General features: G+C 37.7%; 1 protein-coding gene across 1 annotated transcript in view; it reads right to left on the minus strand.

The window, feature by feature from the left end:
• Positions 1-15239, minus strand: part of zcchc7 (zinc finger, CCHC domain containing 7) — a 36372-nt gene extending 21133 nt beyond the window's left edge. Inside the window, exons 1-3 of the mRNA XM_087799759.1 lie at positions 15176-15239; positions 11568-12090; positions 9665-9860 (exon numbers count right to left, since the gene is read on the minus strand). Of these exons, the coding sequence (XP_087655885.1) occupies positions 9665-9860; positions 11568-12023 (652 nt within the window). The 5' untranslated portion in view covers positions 12024-12090; positions 15176-15239. The remainder of the gene's footprint in view (positions 1-9664; positions 9861-11567; positions 12091-15175) is intronic.
• Positions 15240-23800: the final 8561 nt, after the last annotated feature.

Here is a 23800-nt window from a genome sequence, read left to right on the forward strand (position 1 = left end):
GTTGGGGGAGTCCAGGGAGATATGGTGGTCGTATTTACTGTCGTTTAATTTGCTCCCCAGCTTTCCTTCCCTTGGCTTTTTCTGACAGGTAATGAAAAGCAGAAGCTTCTCTGACAAGCCCATTTGAATTTGGATTGAATAATATAACTGTTGGGTTTCCCACACAACGCTCTGCCCAAGCGTGCAAGATATTGGCAGCCCCTCCGCCTACCTCCATGTGTGTGTGTTGCCTATGGACACATATGCATATGCAGCAAGTCCACGTCATGATTCAAGGGAAATATGTATTCCTGCAACCTGCTCCTATTTTCACTTCTCACACCGACCGTACTGCAACCCAATTTCAGGAATCTCTCTTATTTGATCCACCTGATTTTGTGTTTGTCCTTATTCCAAAAAAAAAAAATCCCTTCATCTTACCTTCTTCTCTTGTGCCTCACCTCATCCTCCACTCACTCGCCTCCTCCTTCCTCTCCTCTTGGAAAGCTGCTGAAATCCCAATCCCCTTGGGCTGGTCTAAATTGAATTGGGGTGTTCATATGAACAACGGGCCGTTGTTTTAATATACCTTAGAGTTTATGCCTAATGCTTTCCTGCTAATACAACTGGTGCTCATTGCACTTGCTCAATAGATTGAGGGAAGTCATAAATAAAAATGAAAAGATCTGCATTAGACGACAAACAAAGAGAAAAAAAATAGTAACAAGTCATTTTCAAGGCCATTTTAAATTGAATGCTTCCATTAGAACTCTGAACACAAAAAAAGCATTGTTCCTAAATTATGATGAAATGAAGAGCAGGATGTATAATAGACAGAAAGTATCTTTTTAAATGAGTTAGTAATGCCGAATAAATATCCAAAGAATTGGTTGATGCGGTCGGTCATGCTCGTCGACTTGCAAACAACCTCCATTTTCATTCTGGGGTCTGGACCCCCTTCTCTCTTCCGGTCCTCTGTCTTACTACAAAAGCCTTCAGTACAAAGGAGAGGGACGACCCACAGACACCCGACCCAATTACTATTGATCAGTTGAGCTCAGAGGAACGAGGTATACTTGCGTACCTTCACGCACTTCTACCTACATACTTGAGTATTAAAAAGGTCAAATACACTCGCAAATACTCAATCTGAGCCAAAAAAAATTGCCTGAAAGATTCCTAGATATTTTTGGGGAAATACTTGGCAAACATTAATTTCAAATGATCTTGTTCTTTTGTGCATTTTTACATATTAAACAAAAGAAAAGAGCATGTAGTGCTGCCATGTTGCTGTTCACCTTTTACAGCCAACATACCAACCAGTTGTGGAGAGTATGATATTGATTTACAATCAAAACAATGCAAATATTAATATGTTTGGATTATATAGCACAAGAGCCCCAAACCCTTTTTCCTTAAATGTAATCCTTGTATGAAAGGATCTTAAACTGGGATGTAAAAATGCAGAAATACATCATAAATAAAGCAACAAAAATGATTTGATTGCATAAAAATACAACTCACGATAACATTAAAACAAATACAAATAAAATACATTTCCTGATACATACAGGTTTAGAGTTATTCAAACAGGCATATCTTCTCATTAGGAAGCCAATGAAAGCAGCACAGAAATATCACTGACTTAACTCCCAAACGAGTAACTATATCGTTCTTCATTGATTTTATCGGCAGTATTTAATTTGCCGCCCAATGTTCACTTCTGGTTTATCCGTTTCCTGCTGCCAGATTCTCAACATTTCATTTAACTATAATCCTCCAAGATAAGGCGGCATCCAGGGTATGCTAATACATAGACGTGCTCTGGTTAGCTTGCGCATCAGACTTGAACTCAGAAATGGCTTTTAAAGTACTGATGTGCACAACGATACCAAATTAAATTAGCACGGGACAAGTTTAACCCGCCGATATTTCTATCATGTGGAATTTGGCTGCTCTTAGGAAGTGAGCGCACCAGGAGCCAAACTGGATTAGTTTTGGTCAGCCTATGGCGTGAGTCCAAACCTGCCATAGCAACAGCGACTAAGCAAGAGTCTAGGCGAGCTGTGTGGACAGGTTGTTGCGAGGGAACGTCACGTGGGCACAGACTTCGACGGGGTGTAGACGACGTAGGCTGAAGTCTAGTGAAGCCACTTTGAGAAACATGACTTTCATTTAAAAGTTGGCAATGTTATTGGAATACATTGCAGTACTTCTCCCTTGGAATTTGCACATTTTTTGGAAGCAGTCGTATTTGACCCAAATCTAAAAGTGATGTCCATCGACGACTTCAGTGATATCAATGAAAAAGTCCGAATGAAAAGAACTCACTGAAGGAAGACGCATAGCTTCCAAGTCTGGAATCTATTTTACATCTATTAAATCTGACAAACTTCTGAGTAAATGACCAAAGAAAGTTTTGTGGATACAATTACAGTAGCTCGCCAGTGGTCACCAGACTTCAACCCACCACGGCTGATGTGTCTGACTGACCTCGGCTTTATACATTCGTGAGTAATATTAAGCAACATATTTTACATTTCAACATTACATTTTGTGTTCACCTTGTCAATTCTGCTTGATGGAATTGGCCGAGTGAGTTCAGGTAATTGATGTGATGCTATATCGGAAACAATATATATATTTTTTTTAATATTGAAAGACGGTTTTCATTAGTTAAAAACTGTGGAAACTGAAACCCAAATAAGCAATTACATGCTTTTTGTAAGCGTTTCTCCAAGGATGTGTATTGACAAGAATCTGAAGGTACATATCATGATACAATGGCAACAATAAGATATATTACTATATATTATGATGCAGTAGGAACAATGATATATTGGGTTTATTTTAAAGAATTCAATTGCAGAAAAAAACAAAACAGGCGGACCTATATTTGTATTTCACAAAATAAATATAAGCAAAGTCAAGACAATATTTGACATGTTGAGTACCTTGAAAAGAAACATATTAAAGTGAATGTATATTTTCTTATGCCCAATAGTTCCTACAGTTTCTGATTCATTCACAAGAAGCAGGGCCATGAGCAAATGCTAACCAGTCAAGGGAAAGACCGTTAAAACTGCTATAGAATACCAATACCACCACTGAACAGGTCATCCCGGTAATTTGGTGGTTAGTGGGACAAAGGACAGAACCGTGGCCAGTTTACAGTTAATAAAAATAAGACAAGAAAACTAACAAAGAAGACAAATGGAAATAACAGTTAATATGAAGGTCTTGTGTATAATTAATTGCAACACATTCGTATGATTTAATAACGTATTTATGGAATATAAGACCAGTAATATAACAGTATATTTACAGTGCACCAAGAATCTTAACGTACTCCTATATGCGTCACCGACTTTTGACTGGTGTTTACAGACAGTGAGGTCAGGTAGTCACAGATAAAGAACATTATGAAACAACACCCTGGCTTTGAATGTCTCCATCAAGAAGGATTTATCAGCTTTAAACGAAGCCCCGGAATCCAGATGAACAATGACTTCTTGCTTCAGCAAACCCTTAACCCGACACCTAATGGCACATTAACCGCTAAAGCTCCGAGATCCTGAAGGGACGGATAATTAGTGCTTTATCGAGGCAGGTGCAGTGGAAAGGTCAGCCAGTTAAGCACACACGTGTAATTAGTATGTGGAGAGCTCAACCATCGATATACAACAATCACACAACATTATCTCATTAGAGCTGGATGGAGTCACAGTCGACACGAAGGGAGATCGAGGGGAGAGAGAGAGCGGTATATAGACACATGCTGGACTTGAAAGTGTCGACTGGGCCACACATGAACCAGCTGCTCCGTGTCTGACGAGACTCTTAATTAAGAGACACGCGAAGACCCGTGATCGTCGACGTACCCACTGGAGAGAGGCCTGAGAAACTGATACACTGGGGTTTGCACAGAAGCTGCCAAGAATCAAACATCCTCGGGGCCCCGTGTGCAAAATATGGCCCTGCTGTATGAGGCACATGCAAAGTTACCAGTGATCTAAAGTCCATCAAGGTGTGACGTGAAATAAATTCCAAAGACAATCTGCCTCCCATACTTGCCCATCAACTCCTCAATACTGCCCAAATATCTGCACCCAGGGCTACTGGATAATAAAGCCCACCAACACACCACCAAGACTGAGAAGAGACAATAACGGGGGAAAGTTCGCCGGCCAAATAAAAGAAGAGAAATTAATACGGTCCCAGGAGTCTGCCCCTCTTCCCGCTTTCACCTCCCACAATAATTTGATTTCCTATTAAGTGATTGCTTAATTATAATGATATTATTGGTAATTGTAATTGACATTTTCCCCTCTTCGCTCACCACCTCTCTCTTCTTCCCTGCCCTCTAATGGCTAAAGAAAAGTCACAACCAATTCAAGAAAAAAAAACATTATTATTGATTTACAGTTTGAGAATTTACAACATTTCTCCGACTCCACACTCAAGTGTGGTGCTTTTATTTGGTCATACATGTTTGGCGTTTGTGTGCTTGACGTGATGTTTTATCTTTTAGCTGCAGGGCAGAATGTCTGCACGGGTCTCTGAAGAGAAGGGCTTTCAGATCTCCATGGGATTTTCTGGTTAAATAAAGGTTAATGAAGAAGACCGGGAATCCCTTCTTTTCCGCTTCCCATTCATTCACATACACATGAAACTACAGTAGGGACCGTCTAGTCTCCAGTTTATTACCCCTTCCTCCAGGCTACACATACCACTGCGTGTGTGTGTGAAAGATGCGTCACTCTGACCAGATCAATCTGGCAACATTAAAACGCTAGTATTCTATGTAACCTCTAACGGATCCAAAGGTGGTTAAAGATGGATTTAGGAAACTGCGATGGTTGTGTATCTGTCGGTAGTGACGGTGACACACAATCGCACATATTTTAACACCCCGCTCCAATTGAACTTTAATTTGTTTGTTTTTTTAGAGCGAGGGGGAAATTATTGTTAAGATTCAGTTGAAATCGTGCCACTTTCAAAAAAACAATTTTTAAATAAATTTGAGGATGCACGTGTTGATTACAGCAGTTATTTTTAAACCAAGGCCTTTTTCACACAGTAGAAAATACAAATGAACACCTGCAGCCTTCACCACAAATGTGTTTCGTAATCATGTCTTTACAAAAAAAAATTATTCAAAAAAGGATAATTATACTATGGTAGCTAACGATAATATACAGCCATGCAACTGAATGTTGCATTTTATAATATATTCTCCTAAATGTGCTTATATTATCTTTGGTTTATGTACCCGTTTAAAAAAATGGATAAATAAAAGACTACGCTCTTGAATAAAAACGAAATGTTGATCGATTTAATACAGCATAGTAACTGCTTTGCTACTAAATATATTATATTCATAAGTGTTCCAATAAAGATCAGGAAAATGATTTATGTAATTTAAATGAGATGCAAACAAACTCGTTGAGCAGCTTTAAAGCGGTACCTTAAAGCGAAAAACTGCCGTAAAATTGGTACGTTTAAAAGCAGAGCCGGTGACTTTATGCTTAATATTCTTGTGGCAACTGGATAATAACAAATATTGTATTGAAAGAAACGCATTCAGGCCCAAAGCCTTGCACAATTCTGGAGGTGACTTGGTGTATCAGTAAAATATTATTTGAATTAACGGCATTTTTATTAAAAAGATGGATGACAATTTACGCTTAATAAATTAATAATTTTCTTTTAATCTACTCAATATAGTTCACATGTTAATTCAGAAAAAAATCTTCATAGAATAAATCAAACTGTGAAATGTTACCAAGTGAAAGATGAATTCTTGGGAATGCCGTTTCAGTTTTTTACCGTAAATGCTTTGCATTTGCATTTGTTAAAAATAGACTAAAATAACAAGTATTCAGAAAACATCTGGCTTAACCAAATGCATTATTAAAATGCAATCTAATTTGCGTACCCCGTGTAAAAACTGGATAATACAATTCAAACTATGGCACAGCGATTTCATGGTGTGTGTGTGTCTGTTCAAACACTGTGTATTGGTGTGGGTGTGGCGTTACACCTCGTGTGGCACTGGGCAGCCAAGATAAGAGCTGATCCTATCCTGCCTCCCTCCTCACACACACACACTCACACACACACACTCACACTCACACACTCACACACACACACTCACACTCACACACACACACAGAAAGAGAGAGAGGGGGAGACGGAGAGAGAGAGACTGTGATATACCGGCATGCAACTGTAATCTCACTTTAGAATCCCAGCAGCCTGGAGGTAATCACCAGCACACTCATAATCACAGCCACAAACACACAGCAGCTAAATAAATCCATACAGCTCTGCAGACCCCCGTCACCGACATGATCAGACGCCGACTGAGGGGTCATCTGAGGTGGAAAACATATGTTGTGCTACTACTACACAAGATGTCAAGTTGTCCTGAGCTCGGCGCAGAAAGGAGTAGAGAAGTGGACCTTACCTTCCTCAGAGCAGCAGACGGCAGATCTGAGTCAACTACTGAACAGGATTTGACTGTGACTTTTCTGCGTGGAGAGTTCTCTCTCACACACACTCTCAGGATGTGATCAGCCATCCTGATAGCACGCCTTCACACACTCTAAGCCTCAAACAAAGTTTGTGCACTGACCACAGCCAGGGGACATGAAAGCAAGGCGGGGGGGGGACGCCGGCGAAAATCAAGCGCGATCTTGACTCAAATTTGGCACACCACGCCTACACCCGGAATAATTAGGAGAATGTACACTCACACACATTTTCAAGGGAAGAGGCGGGAGTGTCGTGTCCCGGATGCAAAGCTCGATTTGTAAGATTACTCAATCTTTTTTGGAATAAAAACAGAACAGGTGGAAGGCGTGGGGTCTCTGGTTATAGAGAAGGAAGTGGGGGTGATTGGAAAACTTTGTAGGAACAAATATCAAATCACATATAGAAAAGATTTTTTCACTGATGTTAAATATTTCTTTATAAGAGCGATATTTCATGACATCATATCCCTTTCCAGGTCGGCACAGCCTTAAGTAGAAAATGAGCTGGACTATAATCTTGTATACCACGGTCAATGCCCTCAAGGCCGTCACACATTTGGCCGATGCAATCAGGAATATTCATTCATTCAGCCCAGAGCAGTTCAGTATAAAATAAAATAAATTGTGATATATGTGGAATATTTGAAAAATAAACAGTGAAAAATGTTTTCAAATAAAGAGTTCTTAACACTTGCATGTGTAAAATAGAGGTCAACTTAATGAGTGATAAATATGTTGAACACACAAGTCAACCTTTTGTAGAATGTATGATTCAAATTGTATTTATTACTTAATATCAATATAATTAAGAATATGACATGACTTTTCTTAGAATATGAATTGACTCCGCAATCCTAGCTTTGCGGACTATTCTGATATTTTTCCCACTGTCGTATCTTTCGGCTCCGTTTAAACTCGGCAAATTAATGTCTATAATAAACTTCTTCAAAGATTGGATTATTTCAAAACAACAGACATCAAAACAACAGAACATTCAGACCCGACAGGATCGTACTTTGGTTCTATTGTTTGACATTTTCATCGCTATTGTGACATTTTAATTGACATGATCTCCATTCATATGCATCAGTGTTCTGTCCACAGAATACTATACTCTCCCACAAAAGTGCTACAGGAATGAAATCTGTGTGGCGAATGTGACTGGAAAAAGGGATGCTGAGCTGTGGTTTGGGTGTACAAATGGCATTAGTCACTGCTGAGCAAACCTGTTACTCTGTATCTGCCCCTTTGCACACACACCAATATTAAACCGAAAGAGCACCTGAGGCTACAGAAATCAGGATTTATATGGCGCATAACAGCAAAATTCAATCTCTAGATCGGGCCAAATCCCTCAGGTCAGAGGTGTCCTCATAGTTTTTACTTTGTAATTTGTAGGATGTAATCGTTTGTCCTTTAAGATGACAAGATGGGTTGCAGTGCTCCATTATGACGCACATATGCAGTAACTGATTTTTAATGCAGTACTAGCCACTTTTAGGATTGTCAAAATATTTATAGAGTTTCCTTTGAAATTGTGAATATGCGTTAATAAATTACCTCATACATCATTTAATGAATACAACTTAACTCTAGGTTTGTTAAAAAAAAAACATTTGATAAAACAAACATCCTGCATCTTTTGTTTTATCAAATTTTTCCTCCTAAAACATTAAGTTGATTATGTTATTTGGCTCTTTTTATGTTGATAACAATTTTTGTTGCCTTCATTTTTTTTCTCCTACACACATGAATTTCCGCAGCAGTTCAAAAAAAGGATTACATTTCTCTACGGTAATTTGCTTTTTATTTTTGGACAGGCTAGGCCCCTCCCAGTCCCAAGACCCCTTTCACACCCATGACCCCCCATGTGCAGACATGAGGTCAAGCTCCACAGATCACAGAGAGGAGCCAGACGAAAGAGAGAGAACAGGGAGGGAAGGATTGAGGGAGAAGGAGGGAGGGAGAGAAACCTAAAATCCACCAAAAAGAAGGCCAAAACATCCAGAATCCCTCAGCCCCGGGGCCCCCTCCTCTAGCCCAGTTGTGTATGGAGGAGTCAGGGAGCACTCTTGCAGAAACATCAGCCCAGGGAAATTCAAATGAGAAGGAAATGGTGAGAGAGACAGAGGGAGGAAGAATAAGAGAGAGGAAGCACAATAGTGAGAAAATAGGATAAAAGAATGAGTAGGGAGAGTGGTCGGTAGGAGAGAGAGGAGGGAGGGCTCGGGGAGAAAAGGGGTGAGGAGAAGATGCTGAGGCTGCAGGTTAAGATAATGTGGAGATCTGAGCAGATTTGCAGGAGAACATTTTTATTCATTTTTTTGATTACGCTCCACCTCGGCTCGCTCGCTTTATGTCGAGTGTCCGTTTGTTTGTCTTTGGCATTAGCGTTACGACTGCTGGTATGCCAGCGCCTGTGTACGTACACGTGCATGCAGATGAGTATAATTCAGAAACACACGCATTCATATTCACAACAAGCCGTTTCAATAGGAGAAACAAACATATTTAAGGATGCATCAGGAGTTGGCAGATGGCGCCAAGAATGTAAAGAGGTTTCCATACAGCCAACGTTCAAGTATCAACAGGCTACAGTGAGGGGAGGTGAGATTTGCATGCAAAATATTTGTGTTTGCTTAATCAGGTGTTTTAAGTCTATTTTCAAGAAAATAAATGAGCAGAAAGCTAACAAACAACACATTAGTGTAATTTACTTAATTTAACTTTAACTATTTAGCTGAATAACATACCTATGTTTCTGCAACATAACCACATCTAATGAATACATTTATGCAGTTTTAAAGTGACTCACATAAAACTGAATATTCACTGCAGTCGGACCTGATTATTAGTGCAAATTCATATTCCTCATTAAAAATGTGAATGCTTTGTCTTTATGACTTCAAGTTTTACTGGTTTTTATCTTTATTTTAATGTAAATTTGACCTCTAAGGTTGATTTTCATTGACTGCATACCCTTCTCTGTATTAAAAAAAAAAAAAAAAAAGAATTCAAATAATCCAGGCTGACTGACAAATAAAAATTATTGACTGTTATATGTGCTGTTGATGAAGTTCAGGACAGAGAAATCACAATTATTAATCCCTGAAACCACATAGAAGACAATTCTTTTAAGTTACGCTCACCGGCTTCATGGTCGTCGTCCAAGTTGAGTGAGATGCTCAGGTCACCGTCCTCTCTGTCTTGACCCAGGATCATCCAGTTCTCCAAGCTGTCCGAGTCAGAAGTATCTGGGCAGGATTTGGGAGCTGGCGACTCCGAGTCCGAATCTGAACTGCTCAATTCCACAATCTCTGGAAGACCAAGTTCCTTCTTGGGTTTCTGTGTGATCAAACATTTATTAGAACACTTGAAGAAACCTTGTTCAAACTTTTTGGTTTTATTGGTTCCGTTATAAGATGTATTACCTAGATCACAAGTATCACTCGCTTTATGTGGCTCGCTAGATGGGGTTAATTAATCCAACAGTTTTTTGGAAAACATTAATAATAGTCAAATAGATGTTGAAGGGAAGACATTTTTTTGGTGAAGGATAAAGATGGCAAGAATATGTGTATTTTTTGTACAGAAAGGTACTTTTAATATATGCATTTATATCATTAATATAATTATGTCGGTGTATCCTCTTTCAAAATAAATTAGTATTTTATTACAACACACGTTGTCACAGTCAGTACTTAGGGTCTCCTGACCCATTTGTAGGGGGGCGCTGATCCTGTAAGTGAGGGTAAAGTAGGTTTACGCATTGGCTGGTGAAGAAAAAAAGTTATTACCAACAGAAGAACAACCGGGAAAAAAAGACAAGACTGGAGAAAATAAACAAAACAAAGACAATTACCACTCTAAATTGAAGACCCACTGACAGAGACATTTGACAGGAAAACACTGGATAAAGAATAAGCAGGACTGAAGAGTCACCTTCTACGCTATCACAGTGAATGCATACTTGCATAAGGCTCTTGTATTCAAGACTTGACAAAATAAATTGTTCAGGAAATAATAAACCAGGTCTGTATTCTAAATTTGTTTGTAGCAGAAGCTAAACATGCTACACAGATAAATAATCTAATTGCAATTATTTTCCTAAATATTGCGATTAATTATGCAATTTTTTTTTTAAATGTAATTAAGTAATATCCTTTTTTCATGCATTTTCTTCTCCAATACAAAAAAAAATTATTCACTTTACAATAAAATAATACATTGCAATAAACAGAGAAGGATAATTTAGTTACCTTTATTACAGTTGTAAACACACGAATAACTTGAAGCCTTTTAAATACTTTAAAAACTCCTACAAAAAAGATATTTATATTTATTAGTCAATGATAAATCACAAAAACTTTGTGGAGTAAAGAAAAGTGCAAGGACCGGTCACTCATTCTGCCTTTTCTTACAGCAAATTTGTTACTGTTGTTTTCTCTGTCATCTTAAAGTGCCTGTGATACAAAATAATATATTGTAATTTATCAGTTTGGATTGTGTGATTATACAAGCTAATAAACTTTTGACAAACACACCAGCAGCTTGTGCACAGAACCAAACACGCCTCAATTCAAATTTACAAACCCATGTTAGGATGTAAACATGTTAAAAACACTTAACACCGTTTTTTTCATTCGTCTGAGCTGCCACATTATATTAGATGAGTTTTCTCGTGTAGCAGTCATACAGAGGTATGAAGAGATCGCTTGCGAGTCTAAAACATGTTTTTCCAAATTGTTGAGACACTGGTAGCATTTTTACACACAGTCGTCACATACTGCTACTCTTAAGATTCTGTAGACATCATTGATCTGGTTAAAGTGGAGTGTTTACGTCTCTCACATGATGCCCGAAAATCAAATGAACATAAACTTAAATAAAATTGCAACCTTTATTATATAATAATCACATTTTTTTTTAAATCACGATTATGACCTGTAGCTTGTAGAGAAACAACAAATGTTTCCATTAGGGTATTTTAATAATACAATATATAATATGGTTTGTCTGCATGATGTCAAACCAAGTCTTGAAAAGAGTTACCTGTTGGGAGGGTTTAGAAGTCTTAACTCTGGAAAACGGTTGACCTTTTCTAGCACAAACACTGTCCTCGTCATTGGCAGTATCGTCCTCAGAAACGGTGATAACGTCAGGCCCGGAGTCGATGACAATAACCTCCTCAAGACGGAAGGGTTTCTGGTCTCTAATAGGAGTTTTATTCTTTATCTTGTTAGCCTTCGCTGCTCTGACTTGAAGGTGTTCATGTAGCAGGTCAAGATTCGACACTGGCTGCTGGACTTCTTGTTGGCAATCAACATCCTGCCGTTGATCATCTTCATTCTTTCCTTCTTCCGTCTCCGTCTCTTCAGCATGTGCCGAGTAGTGGAGCTGACTGTAGAGTCGAAACTCCAGCTCACTGTCAATCTCAGAGTCCTCAGAGTCTCCATGGTCCCCTCTGTAAAGCTCGTCCTCCAACTCATCCCGATCGCTAGAGTACATCACGACAAATCTTGCTCACATGCATGGACACTCCCACGAGCATTCACTCCTCAGAATGAAAATGAATCTGTAGAAGGGGACAAAAAGACAAAACAGAGATCAACCCAACATATCTCTACAGACAAGACAGAAGAGATGAGTGACAAGGTTTGAGAACATCATCCTAATGAGAGCCAGCGTTCAGTCTCATTGATGACGTCGACACTGCACTGTGTGACATTCAATGACATCACTGTAAAAGCCAAGATAAAGGCCCTACTTCATATGTGCTGGCTGAACTCTCAAATGTTGTGTTCATGTATATATTGGGACCTATATAGAGTGTAAGGTAAGCTAAGGAATATGTTGAATGTAAACAATGACACTGGATTAAACTGATGTTGAAGTAACCAGAGTTTGAAAAGGAAGTTTGATGAGGGACATAGAGATCAATTGGATATATTGAAGAAGAGAAAACAATATATAGCATTCTGACAGATACTTCCTGTTACATATACATTTTGATCAATCCACAACGAGGTCTATAGGATTTTGTCCTCTTGTGTTCTTTTAACAATACAGTTCAACAAATTATAAAAACAAAAATCAAATCTGCAAATGTTCCAATACAAAACAACACATCAGAGTTCACACTGGTGACCTCTGAAGATAAAGACCCACACAGTGTCCTGGGGTCACGACCTCTGGGGTTGATCACACACATTTTATTCACTTTTATGAAATACAGTGCCAAGATTGGTCTTCTATTTCGCACTTCATTGCCGCACTCCAATCATTTGTGTGGCGGAGAACCCTGCACACGCCGTTGGAAGGAGGGCTAGTTGTGGATCGTTGCTCTGTCCAGCCCTGCGTGTCTGTGCCATGATGGCTGGAGATGATTGGCTCCCAGACCGAACACACTGTAGCAACGCCTCGCTGGACAGTCACAAGCTGCCCGCCGGGGATTTAAAGGACAGAAAGTCTTAGCAGCTGCTAGGGAAGCATGTCAGCTGTGTGTTAAAGCTTTAGCAAAGCACAGAGGCTTGAAGCTGACAAATGACCTCAGTGCTGGTGTAAACTGAATTTTCAAACTTCTCTGGGGAACTTGACCTCTGAGGGCCTCCAATCAATGGTTTATGCTCGAGCTCCATCAGCGACAGGACACTGGGATGTCCAGTAAAACGGACAGTCTCTTCTCCCAACCTTGCATGATGGCCGGAAGTTGTCCAAGGTAATGAGTGTTATCTAAACATTAACACAGATGACGACACATAAAATAACTTGTTTAACCGTTTAACATTGCACCTTATGCCAAAGAACTCTCTGAAACCAAAGAACTCTACGTTGATACATTTCACAAAGTGAATTAAATCGACAGGAGTCTTCCACTAATTTAGTGGCAAAGAGAAAGTTTTGGTTCATAATCTGGAGATGATTTAGCAGCAGAATACCCCGAGTTGATGTCCACCAGACAAAGATATGACAGACGCTCACGTATTATTGATAATAACGTATTGTTGTGCTTCCAGCGTACAGTGATTATTTATTTTTATTTATTTTCTTGAATGTATTAATTAATGTCCTTTCAACAGTCTTCATGTTTTGCATCGGGGGTCTGAGAGTACCACAATTTCATTTATATTGTATGTCTTGATACATGTATATTTAACAAAAAAAGAACTTGAACTTCAACAAAAGCTTCCTTATAGAGAATTGTCAGTGACTCGGCTAACATTTAAAGTTGTAAGAGGTCCTGGAGCTCTTAAGAACAAGTCGAGTAAATAGTGAGATTGTTCCGAACCAGTATTATTTGTATTTCCATTTTCTGTGTGTATTACACAGCCTAGGAATTTCTTTGGGTACAGTTGTGCAACATTAAACATGAAATGTGTTTGTTTTAAAAGACTACTAAATCTCATTTATCTGCGAGTTTATGATCCTTATTGCCTTTTTACTCAAGTGATATCGTATTGTATAGACGGAGATATCTCGTAGAAATATCGAGATATGAAATTTTGTTCACATCATTTAGCCCTAATAAGTACGTGCTGACTTTCTTCTGCTAATGTTGTAGTTGAAAGTTACATTAAAAGGGCCTTTCCTATTCACAACGCTGCGAACGACATTTACGTACGCGGACAGTCTCAACGGTGAGAGGAATTTTCAGCAAACTCACTTTGTTGGACTTCATGCAATTCATTTTAAATAATTTTGTCAGTCATCCCATAAAAACTGAAAAGCAAAAATGCAAGGCGTGATTTCTTACTATACAAGTATTCTAATATCTTCACAATGTCCCCAGACTGGTATAGGCATCAACTCAAATGATTTATAAAAGTAAGTTATCCTAAAAAACTTTTTAGAGATCGTATTTTAAGTAACAACATGCCCATTAATTTAATATCATATTTATGTTTCTTACAAATGTGCAGAGCCCTAAAAACATGTTTACATGCTCAGTATATGTTTGTCTGACAAGTCTTTGTAGGTTTGTGGCTTTACTTTACTTGCATAACTTTTCAGCACAACAGCCTTTAGAAAGTGAGCTCCTGGTCAAGTCTTGCTTTGAGAAAACTTTAAAGTAATGTGTGATTTTATAAAAAAAAACCTCTGCATTCATTTATTGGTTTATTGTGGGTTAACACGAACACACTCAAAGCAACCACATCATAGAAATAATAAAAAGCGGTCTCAGTCACGCTATTCCTGTTAATATTTACACAGTTTTAGCTTGGAACTATTTGACTTGTACGTCTTCTTGTTACTAAAGAGTGTTCGATTGAATCTATATTCAATTTTCATTTATGTCACATTCATGGTAGCAATGGCAGCTGCTGTTAGCCATGTGCTAACTAGCCTTCTACTAAAAAAAGAGGCGATATTTGGCTTATTTTAGGGACTGAAAAAGACAGGCTGTATTGTGGAATACCGGTCAACCAGAGGTAAATAACCTTTATTCGTTTTTATTTCTAAATCTCTACAAATAACCCACTTTAAGGCCACCATGCATCGCAACCTTCTTCCCACGTGCTACTAGTAACCGGCAGGATGTAAACAATGAAGCTTTTCAGCCAAACATGAGCATAAAAACCATGATTCGGGAAGTTCAACCCAATATGCAGACATGACACAGCTTAGAAATCAAACTTGGCTACAACCAGGCGTTTATTTACCTTAAATCGTGGAACTGGAGCTATTTGAGTTGCCAGAGCTGAGGTACGAAGCATTACTATTCACTTCCGGGTCTGTTGGGCGACAAAGACGTTTCCCTGAGCGGACTTTGAGTTCATGTCATTCCGCCTCAACGTTTTCCTCTGTTACAGGATTTAAATCACTTCAAAAATAAATATAGATAAGAGTTGTACATTTGCAATGTTTTTTTTAAATGTATATAAACAATAACGTAAATAAATAAAATAGAATAATATAAAATTAGACATAAGCAAACAAAAGAGGAAACTTCCAACATACAATTTAGCAATTAAAACAAAACGTGTTTCCTTATATTATACTATGCAGTTGATCGACTTGTATCTCAGTTAATTATTTTAAAATTCAATCAAAACAGATTTAATTTTTACAGATTTAATTATATATATTTCAAACATGCCAGGTTACCATCAAAACTTCACCTAGTAGATCCCTTTTTAACAATTTTAATACATTTATACAGTATAGTTGTCATTTGTATTCTCTTTATTTTGCTTTTAAATGTACCCTTTCTTAAACAGACAACTATTAATCATCGTTAACAGGAGACCTGCCCTGGAAAACGACTAATTTTCAAATAATAATTTGTAGATGCTCAACTTCTACACTTCCTAGATGTCAACTGTTATGAATAAATATGGCTCCTCATTCAGAACTGAACTTCAGCCATTAATGCACAACAAGACTTTTTAAAGCTCCAGAAAGGGAAGCTTCAGCAAAACACACAAATCTTGGCGTTATAGAAGTGAACTGCCAGACGTAAAATAAAACTGAGAGATGTAGAATCAGGTCTGAGGACAGGAAAGTGTGATACAATAATATCATGAATTAAATTAAGTTTAGATTAGAATAGATTGTCTTTATTAATCCCTCTGGATATATCCTTTGGTAAATTAGATTTCAAGTACACAGCAGAGAGTAGAAGGTTCTGCAAGTTTTTTCATAAAAGCAAGAACAACAACAATGATCACACACTTAAGACCAAAGTTGTGTTAATTGATTTTAAATTCATTTTTTATTGCTCATTTCAAGGGCAAAAGCGTGAAATTTGTGCTTAAGTCCTTTCATTCAGTTGAAATCGAATACAATATTCACAGTTTAGTATCATCTTTGAGTTTGAAGTGGCTTTTAAGCATCATTAAACATCACTACAGCCCCTTTTATGCTGCATTTCATGTTCCATTTCCTTTAAGAGACTCAGACCTGGCTTAAGAGGATAAGATCACCCCATGTTTCTGCTAAAGGTAGTTTTTGATCACATATGAAGAAAGTCTGTAGCAATTTGTGTTGTTCCTCTTAGATACAGTTGCAAAATCAACAAGGACATTTCTGCTTAAATCATGATCAACCAACTTTTTACAGTCATGTCTACATTATGAGGTGTATTTGTGGTGTGCGCTAGTTTCTGAGCTCCATGTTTCATTCTGCACCGAAAGTTTGTTATTCATTGGTTTCTTCGCCACAACAAAGCACAAATATCAGAAGTGAAAATGTCACAGAACATGGGTGGCTGACGTGAACCTTTTTGCCTATTATTACATGAACGTAAATCTATATGTAAATGTGATTCAACAGCCGAGCTATCGCCATCAGTCATATTTATTACAAGTGGAGGAAAGAAAAATTATGCCGCTGTGGCTTTTCATGCCGGCACCAACATCCATCTTGCCTCCTGTATACATCGAGAGAATAATTGTCAACTCTACAGCCAACTAAAGGATATAGAGTTGACAATAATGCCGGGAGAATGGAGCAATAATAGGGAATCAGAGAGTGAATGCCATCTGATTCCAGAGGTTCCTGAGGTTTCTCCATGCGTGTCAACACAGGAAAGGCCATCACAAGTTGGATTGCTTGCTTTCAAAGGTTACACGGCGGCTCCTTCTGCACCACTATCACCTCTGCATGCATACATTTGACAGGCACACACACACACACACACACACACACACATGCACACGTAATATCCTGCATCTGCTTTGTTTTTTGGGAGAGCACATATGGGAGGGTCCAGAGCTACATCTGCTCCCCATATCGCTCTAAATTGGAAGAAGGTCCGGGATGCCTCACTGCTTCAGAGAAATTGTGATTCAGCTGCCTGATTTTCGCTTCCATGAATTTTTGGGTGTGTATTATTATTGTTTTAAAAAAAGTATCTAAACGGATGCATCTGGTCCACTGGTTCATATCTTCAGGTTCAGAGTGTCCGACAGAAGGATTTAAGGTCCCCGTATTTCCAATCACAGATCCTGCTGGAATGGTTGAGCCTGATGAATGAGTCGCGGTGGAGAAAGAACTTTAAAGAAGCATGTCATTGCTTTTGTTCGGATGGCACTGATGTGTGTGTCGCACTGTTGATTGTCACCAATGAAGGTCCAAACTTCTCCTGTGTTTCCAGTTGTTTAGAGCAAACCTTTCTAAATATGTGGTCATTTTAAATCGTTTCAAAGGTTCACATATAGACTGCATGTTGCTTGTCTGTAACCTTTAGCACCTCAACAGTACAGCAGGCTACCTCAGCATCAACATGACCATCATGTCACTGTGTAAATTGTAGACGAAGTTAAAGGGAGGCGCAGCATTAGGGATGAAAAATCATGCCTTATATTTTTTTTAAACCCTTGCTCAATAGGAGCACATTCAGCAACAACAAGTGATATAATTATTGAAATTAAAATAGATCGGATAGATTTATGTGATATTAGATATTCTCACATTCCGTCAATAGTTATTTTATCAAGAAATATACCAATTAATTAATAAGAAAATAAAAAGCAGATTACATTTAAAATTGTACAATAAAGCATAGATTTTAATTTAGAGCGAGAACAACACTTGTGTGCTTATTTACAGCATTTGATCTTTTTTGTCCTGAATACTTACATATGAACTGCATTTCTTTGTGCGTTTGTGCTTGATGGCCTCTCACAAAAGTCAAAATTCCAGGAAATGGTCTACCAGATACAACAAGTAACTATCGTATGTATCCCTCAAGGCTTCAGCAGCTTCATTATGATATCGAACAAGGCCCAGGTATTTCCTGATTCATTACTGTCATGATAATACCTGATATAAAGAGTTACGAGCAACAAGTTTTCATTATACCAGAGCTAACACAAGGCTCACCTTTGCAGTCACAATCCCCATCTGGTACTCAGGTGCACTTATCACACACCAAAGGAGAATGCAGCTGAACGTGCATGCTATACAGTTGTGTATATGAACGCACATCGAGATAGTATCAATTAAACATTTGTTTCGACATGTTAAAAAGGTCTTCACTAACATGCTGACATCATGAAGGATACACACATCTTTAAGAGTGCAGGTCTAAAGACACACAAGCCTTCATACACACAAGCACATGAATGAGTGGATGTGTCATGTTAAAGGATGAGTACTATCGAAGTCCGAGATCAATTTAAAGGGCAACTAATTTATTGGACTCCGCTTACGTAACCTTTAGTTCGCCAAGAATTTAGACGGGGGGAGAACTTTATAAAGTAATAACTTCAAAACATGGTCATGATGAAGACTTCAACATTTGAAACATGTGACTAAGTCAAGAGAGTCGGATTTTGACATTAGTTGCCTTGAATGACCTCCTGAACAAAAGGTTTCAACCCGTTGTTGGTTTACTGATCGCTGGGTCTTAAAATAGCCCAGAGATGTCTGAGGTTCAATGTGAGGGCTAATGGCTGCACGTGACCTGATGTAATATGACCTGCAGCCTCTGTCAAATGCATTTTTTACCAGTGCTGCCTGAGACAGAATGTGGTTCATGACTGTCAACAAAAGTACAACAAGAACAGACAAGAAGGCAAGTCAGATAAACAAAAATGCACCAAAGTGATAATCCACCCATCTATCCATTTATTTTCTACCGCTTGTCCCTTATGGGAATTACAGGGTGCTGGAGCCTAGAGGCAGGGGACACCCTGGACAGGACAGCAGTCTGTCCCAGGACACATAAAGACACTTCATTCACACACACACTCACCTTCGCGGTGCGTCCCTGATAGTTCAAACTTCACTCATTTTCTACTCACCCTCATGTCGGGTCGGGATCATTTTCAGACTAATCTGTTTTTTTTAGAGTTATAGGCAAAAATGATTGATGCTCAGTTATCGTTGTCTTCATCTTCATCACAATTTTAAACATCCAAATACCTCTGTGGTAATAAACTGTCCATCTTGTATTGAAGTTTCAACATCAAAAAACTGAAGTCTATATTTTACAGTTGTTTGTAGCAGAAGTTTACAGTCTCTCAGATGCTGTCGCACGTCTTTCTTTATTCAAACACATTGTGTTTGAATAAAGAAAGCAAGAGTCAGAGGCGAATTTTAGGCTGATGGCCGAGCCGCTAAAATCAAGCATAAAATATAGACTTGTTTATTTTTTTTACCAGAACAATTTCTCTTCATGTGGCTTCAGTACAAGATGGACATTACAGACGAGCACCATGGATGTATTTGGATGTTTTGAAGTGCGTCATTTTGGATGACGACACCTGAGATCTAGTCACTACATTACAAACATTTTTGCCTATAAATGACTAAGAGATGATGCTAAGTAAGTCAACTATTGTTTTATCTTTCTCATGGAGAAGAAAAAAGAAAATATAAACACTTATGAAGAAGATAAGATATGCTTTAAGTGTAAGCGCATCATTTTAACCGCAATATTTAATTTAAAAAAAACTTGTTTAGAATATTTGGACACTGGTTTGCAGAAATGTATCACATATATTAACCCACGTTTGCACACCTGAAGCAGAATTAAAAAAAACCCAGATATATTTTGTGTTATACGTCACCTGTTTAGGCGTGATATAGATGTTTCAAAAGGGCTTTATTCAACTTTCATATCAAATGACATGCTGAACATCAGAAATATCAGGTCTACCTTGCAACTGTTCTTGCTGACCTTATGCAAATGTCAGGACTAAAGTACAGCAGAGAGCGAGGAGGAATTCCTTTTGGATAAAAACGGCTTCCTCCGGATCAGTGCTTCTGAACAAAAATAGCTCCTTTATGTACCAGCAGCATGAGGCCCTGAGCTCCATTCACTTGTACAGTGAGACGTATGATTCAATGTATTCATTTACGGTAAGTTAGTGTAAGACGATTGCATGAAGAAAGTAAAAAAATTCAGCTCATGTTATTTGAACCTTAAGATTATATTCATTCATTAAAATTAAGTGTTACATATTTATCTGAAATCACAAAATGCAGATTTGTAGATAATGATTCACTAAACTAATTTGACCCTGCACACCGACAAACTCTTCAGCTGTGACCAGGTATCTTCGATTTGAATGTATTATGAACCGAAAACGGGCACATGCACTTCAGACCCTTCAGCTGAGGGTATAAAACCAACCTGACAGTGGAGGACAGAGACACTAAAGAACCTTAAACACCAACGGTTTTTCTGTGATGTCGTGTCACTTGATGTTTCATGGAAGAATATTCCCATCTGTCTCTCAATCTGCCTTCTTAAGCCTCCTTTCAGTTAACCATGACTCAAAGTGTCACTTTGAATTTTCCACAAGGACACGAGAGGAAGGATCAATCACACGATTTCAAACCCATCCAATGTTTCCATCCAGGTTACCATAGCGAGCAGGAACACAAGTCTGTACAAGCTTACGATGATAAGGGAGTTCTTTAGTACAATTTAATAATAATGATGACATGTTTTATTTCATCCTGCTGTTTACAACTAACAAATCAATATCATACTAACAAGTGCGACACATTTGTTGCTAGATACACTCATAGAATCCCTTAATTCAAATATAATATTAAGAATTCTTTAATTTATAATACAATTTTGCTTCCGCTGCCAGGGTTTCAACCTTATTTTTTATAGCACAGTGAAAGTTTAATAATTTTCAACATGGTATCCAATAAGAAAAATAATTGTATGTTATTTTCTATTACAATAAATGACTCATTTAATAATAATTATTGATATATAAAAGTTGTGTTTTTTCCTTTTGCATTTAACATTAGATTTATCTCTGAATGTACACTACTATTAGAAATCATAATATTATTTTAAAACCTCTGTCACTGTGACTGTATTTCTATTCATTTGACAGAGAACAATTAAGATTGTCTTTGTTAATATATATTTTCATTCATTTTATCGACGCATTCAAGTGTTTTGACTGCATGGAAAGAAGTTAAATTCGTTATTCCCCCAGTCTTTCAAAAGAAGAACAGCATTATGGTCTGGACAGACCCTCGCATCACTTCCCTGTTTGCTTATTGTTCTCGGTACTTGTGTGTTCCTCTCAAATGCGATTCTTTCCGGCTTCGCTCCGGTAACTGATCCAACTCTCCTCCCTTTTTATTAATTGGTTAATTATCACTGGGCTTAAAAACAAACAAGGACGATTAATATCGGAACTAAGGCGAATTATTTAAGGGAGGCGGATCAAATCTGCTGCAACACAACAGCAATATTGGCTTCCTGTGCAATTAGAATTACTATTAATTCAAAATATCTTGAAAATGATTAGGTTTTTTTTTTTTTTTTACTCTTGACGTTATTATTTTTATTTGTGTTTTTCGCAACAACCTCAGCACCATCAAGTGTTGCTGAATTGAGACTTTTTTAGTGTCTGCGTTAATGTGTTTCTTCAGTGAAAATGATTCCTCAGGAAATGCGAATAATTCACCGCTCATGCGTGATCATTTAAATTCATTCACTAAAAAAAACAAAAACATACCATATAACATTTTTCTTAAAATATTAATTTTGCAAGAGAGTGACGCGAATTATTATCTTATATTATTATCAAATAGGGGCGTGGTCAGAAGGCGTCAGACGGACATAACAAGTATAAATAAGTTACAGTGATCCAGTCACGCTTGATCTCCTACAACCAACAGTACACAGGACGGCCTTTAAAACAGCTTGGACTAGACTTAAAAAGTCCAGCATGTTTTGATAAGAATGAAAACTGTTTTATTCCTTATTTAATGGGTCAAAGAACTGGAAGAGATACAGTGAGATTTAAAAGACAAGAATGATGTGCTACTGTAATAACAAGTTTAAATCATGAACTGGATGATGTACATACTGTATACTGGTCCAAACTTCTTCCATGATGATGAATCTCTGGTTTGTCTTTGGGGGAGTTTGCATGATGATGATATGTTACTAATGCTCAGTGATGACCTCATCCATGTTTACTGTTAGCAGAAATGTATATGTTTCTCATATACAGTTTGCTTGATTGACAGCAACCAATCACAGAAGCTGCTTTAAATGATCAGTCATTCAAGCAAGCTCCACTCATTGTTAATTTCTGTGAACTTACATTGAATAATCACTATAATGTGCTTCACAATCTTCCTCTCATACAAAGCACCCTAAGCTGTGAGAACATTAACACACATTTATAGTTGTAAAACTATTGATTTGACTATTTAAACTAATGCTATAGTCTTGAACATTTTAAACGAAACAAATTGTAACGTTTTGTTTATCGATGACTGAATAGAAATTATTTTAAGATTTTCATGGTAGACCTGCCTCCTAATAACGTCATCAAGGTGTAAGCATTTGTATAGCATGTATACATAAATCATGCAAAAACAACTTTTCCATCTAAGACATGGATCCATTTAATTCATGTTACAATTATTTTTTACTGTCCTTAATTTGATATTACTGAATTTACATTTTAATCTCCTAGCAAAAAAAACGTTATTAAGCTTTATTTTTTTGATAATTTGAAAAATAAATGGTTTTGATCTTTTAAAATACATTTTAACATTTTCAAGGGTTAATAAAATGTACCCAACACGAGGGTTCTATATATTTGGTGTTACTGTTGAAGAGCCAATAGTTCGTTTACTTGGGTCAAGTGGACGAAGAGACTCTGGATGAGTTGCAGAACGCAGGTAGACAGAGGACCATGTGCACCTCTGGATGTCAATGACAGAGAACAAATCAAGCTCCACACAGCTCCAGAGCTGCTTCAAGTTTGATTCCAACCCTCCTCTCAGCAGCCTTATTTTAGGGGAGATGGATTCTAGGAGGTTTTTTTTATGATCCTAAGATTCTATTTAAAGATTCCCAAAAATATAAAACATCAGGGATGCAAAAGGAGTTATATATATATATATATATATATATATATATTCCATCTGAAGCTTATAGAGTTAATATGCAGCTGTCAGGAACGTAGAGGAACATTTAGCTCTTCCATGTCTGTTTTCAGATCTGCCATGTTGTGATTTGAAATGATGAGCACAGGTTCCGTTTTATTTTACTCGACTTGATTTGTCCTTTTCCAGACCAAGTTCAACCCGACAATGCAAAGAACCTTCAGGTCCATTGTTCTTGTCTTTGACTGCAGTTAAGACTCAAAAGTCTCTGGAAGAATAATATACTTTTGAAGTGACTTTAGTCTTCCAGTAAATATTAATTTTACGTGCTGATCTTGCACAGTTTTCTCTGTGTACAAGCTAAATGTTTGTGTGTGCATTCTTGGTTTTACATGTGTACATGGTCCATCCAGGAGTCCCCCATCGTGTACTGAGATGAACCCTATAAAGGATATTGATTG

This window comes from Callionymus lyra, chromosome 1 (genome assembly GCF_982586985.1).
Source record: "Callionymus lyra chromosome 1, fCalLyr1.hap1.1, whole genome shotgun sequence".
In the NCBI taxonomy this organism is placed as follows: domain Eukaryota; kingdom Metazoa; phylum Chordata; class Actinopteri; order Syngnathiformes; family Callionymidae; genus Callionymus; species Callionymus lyra.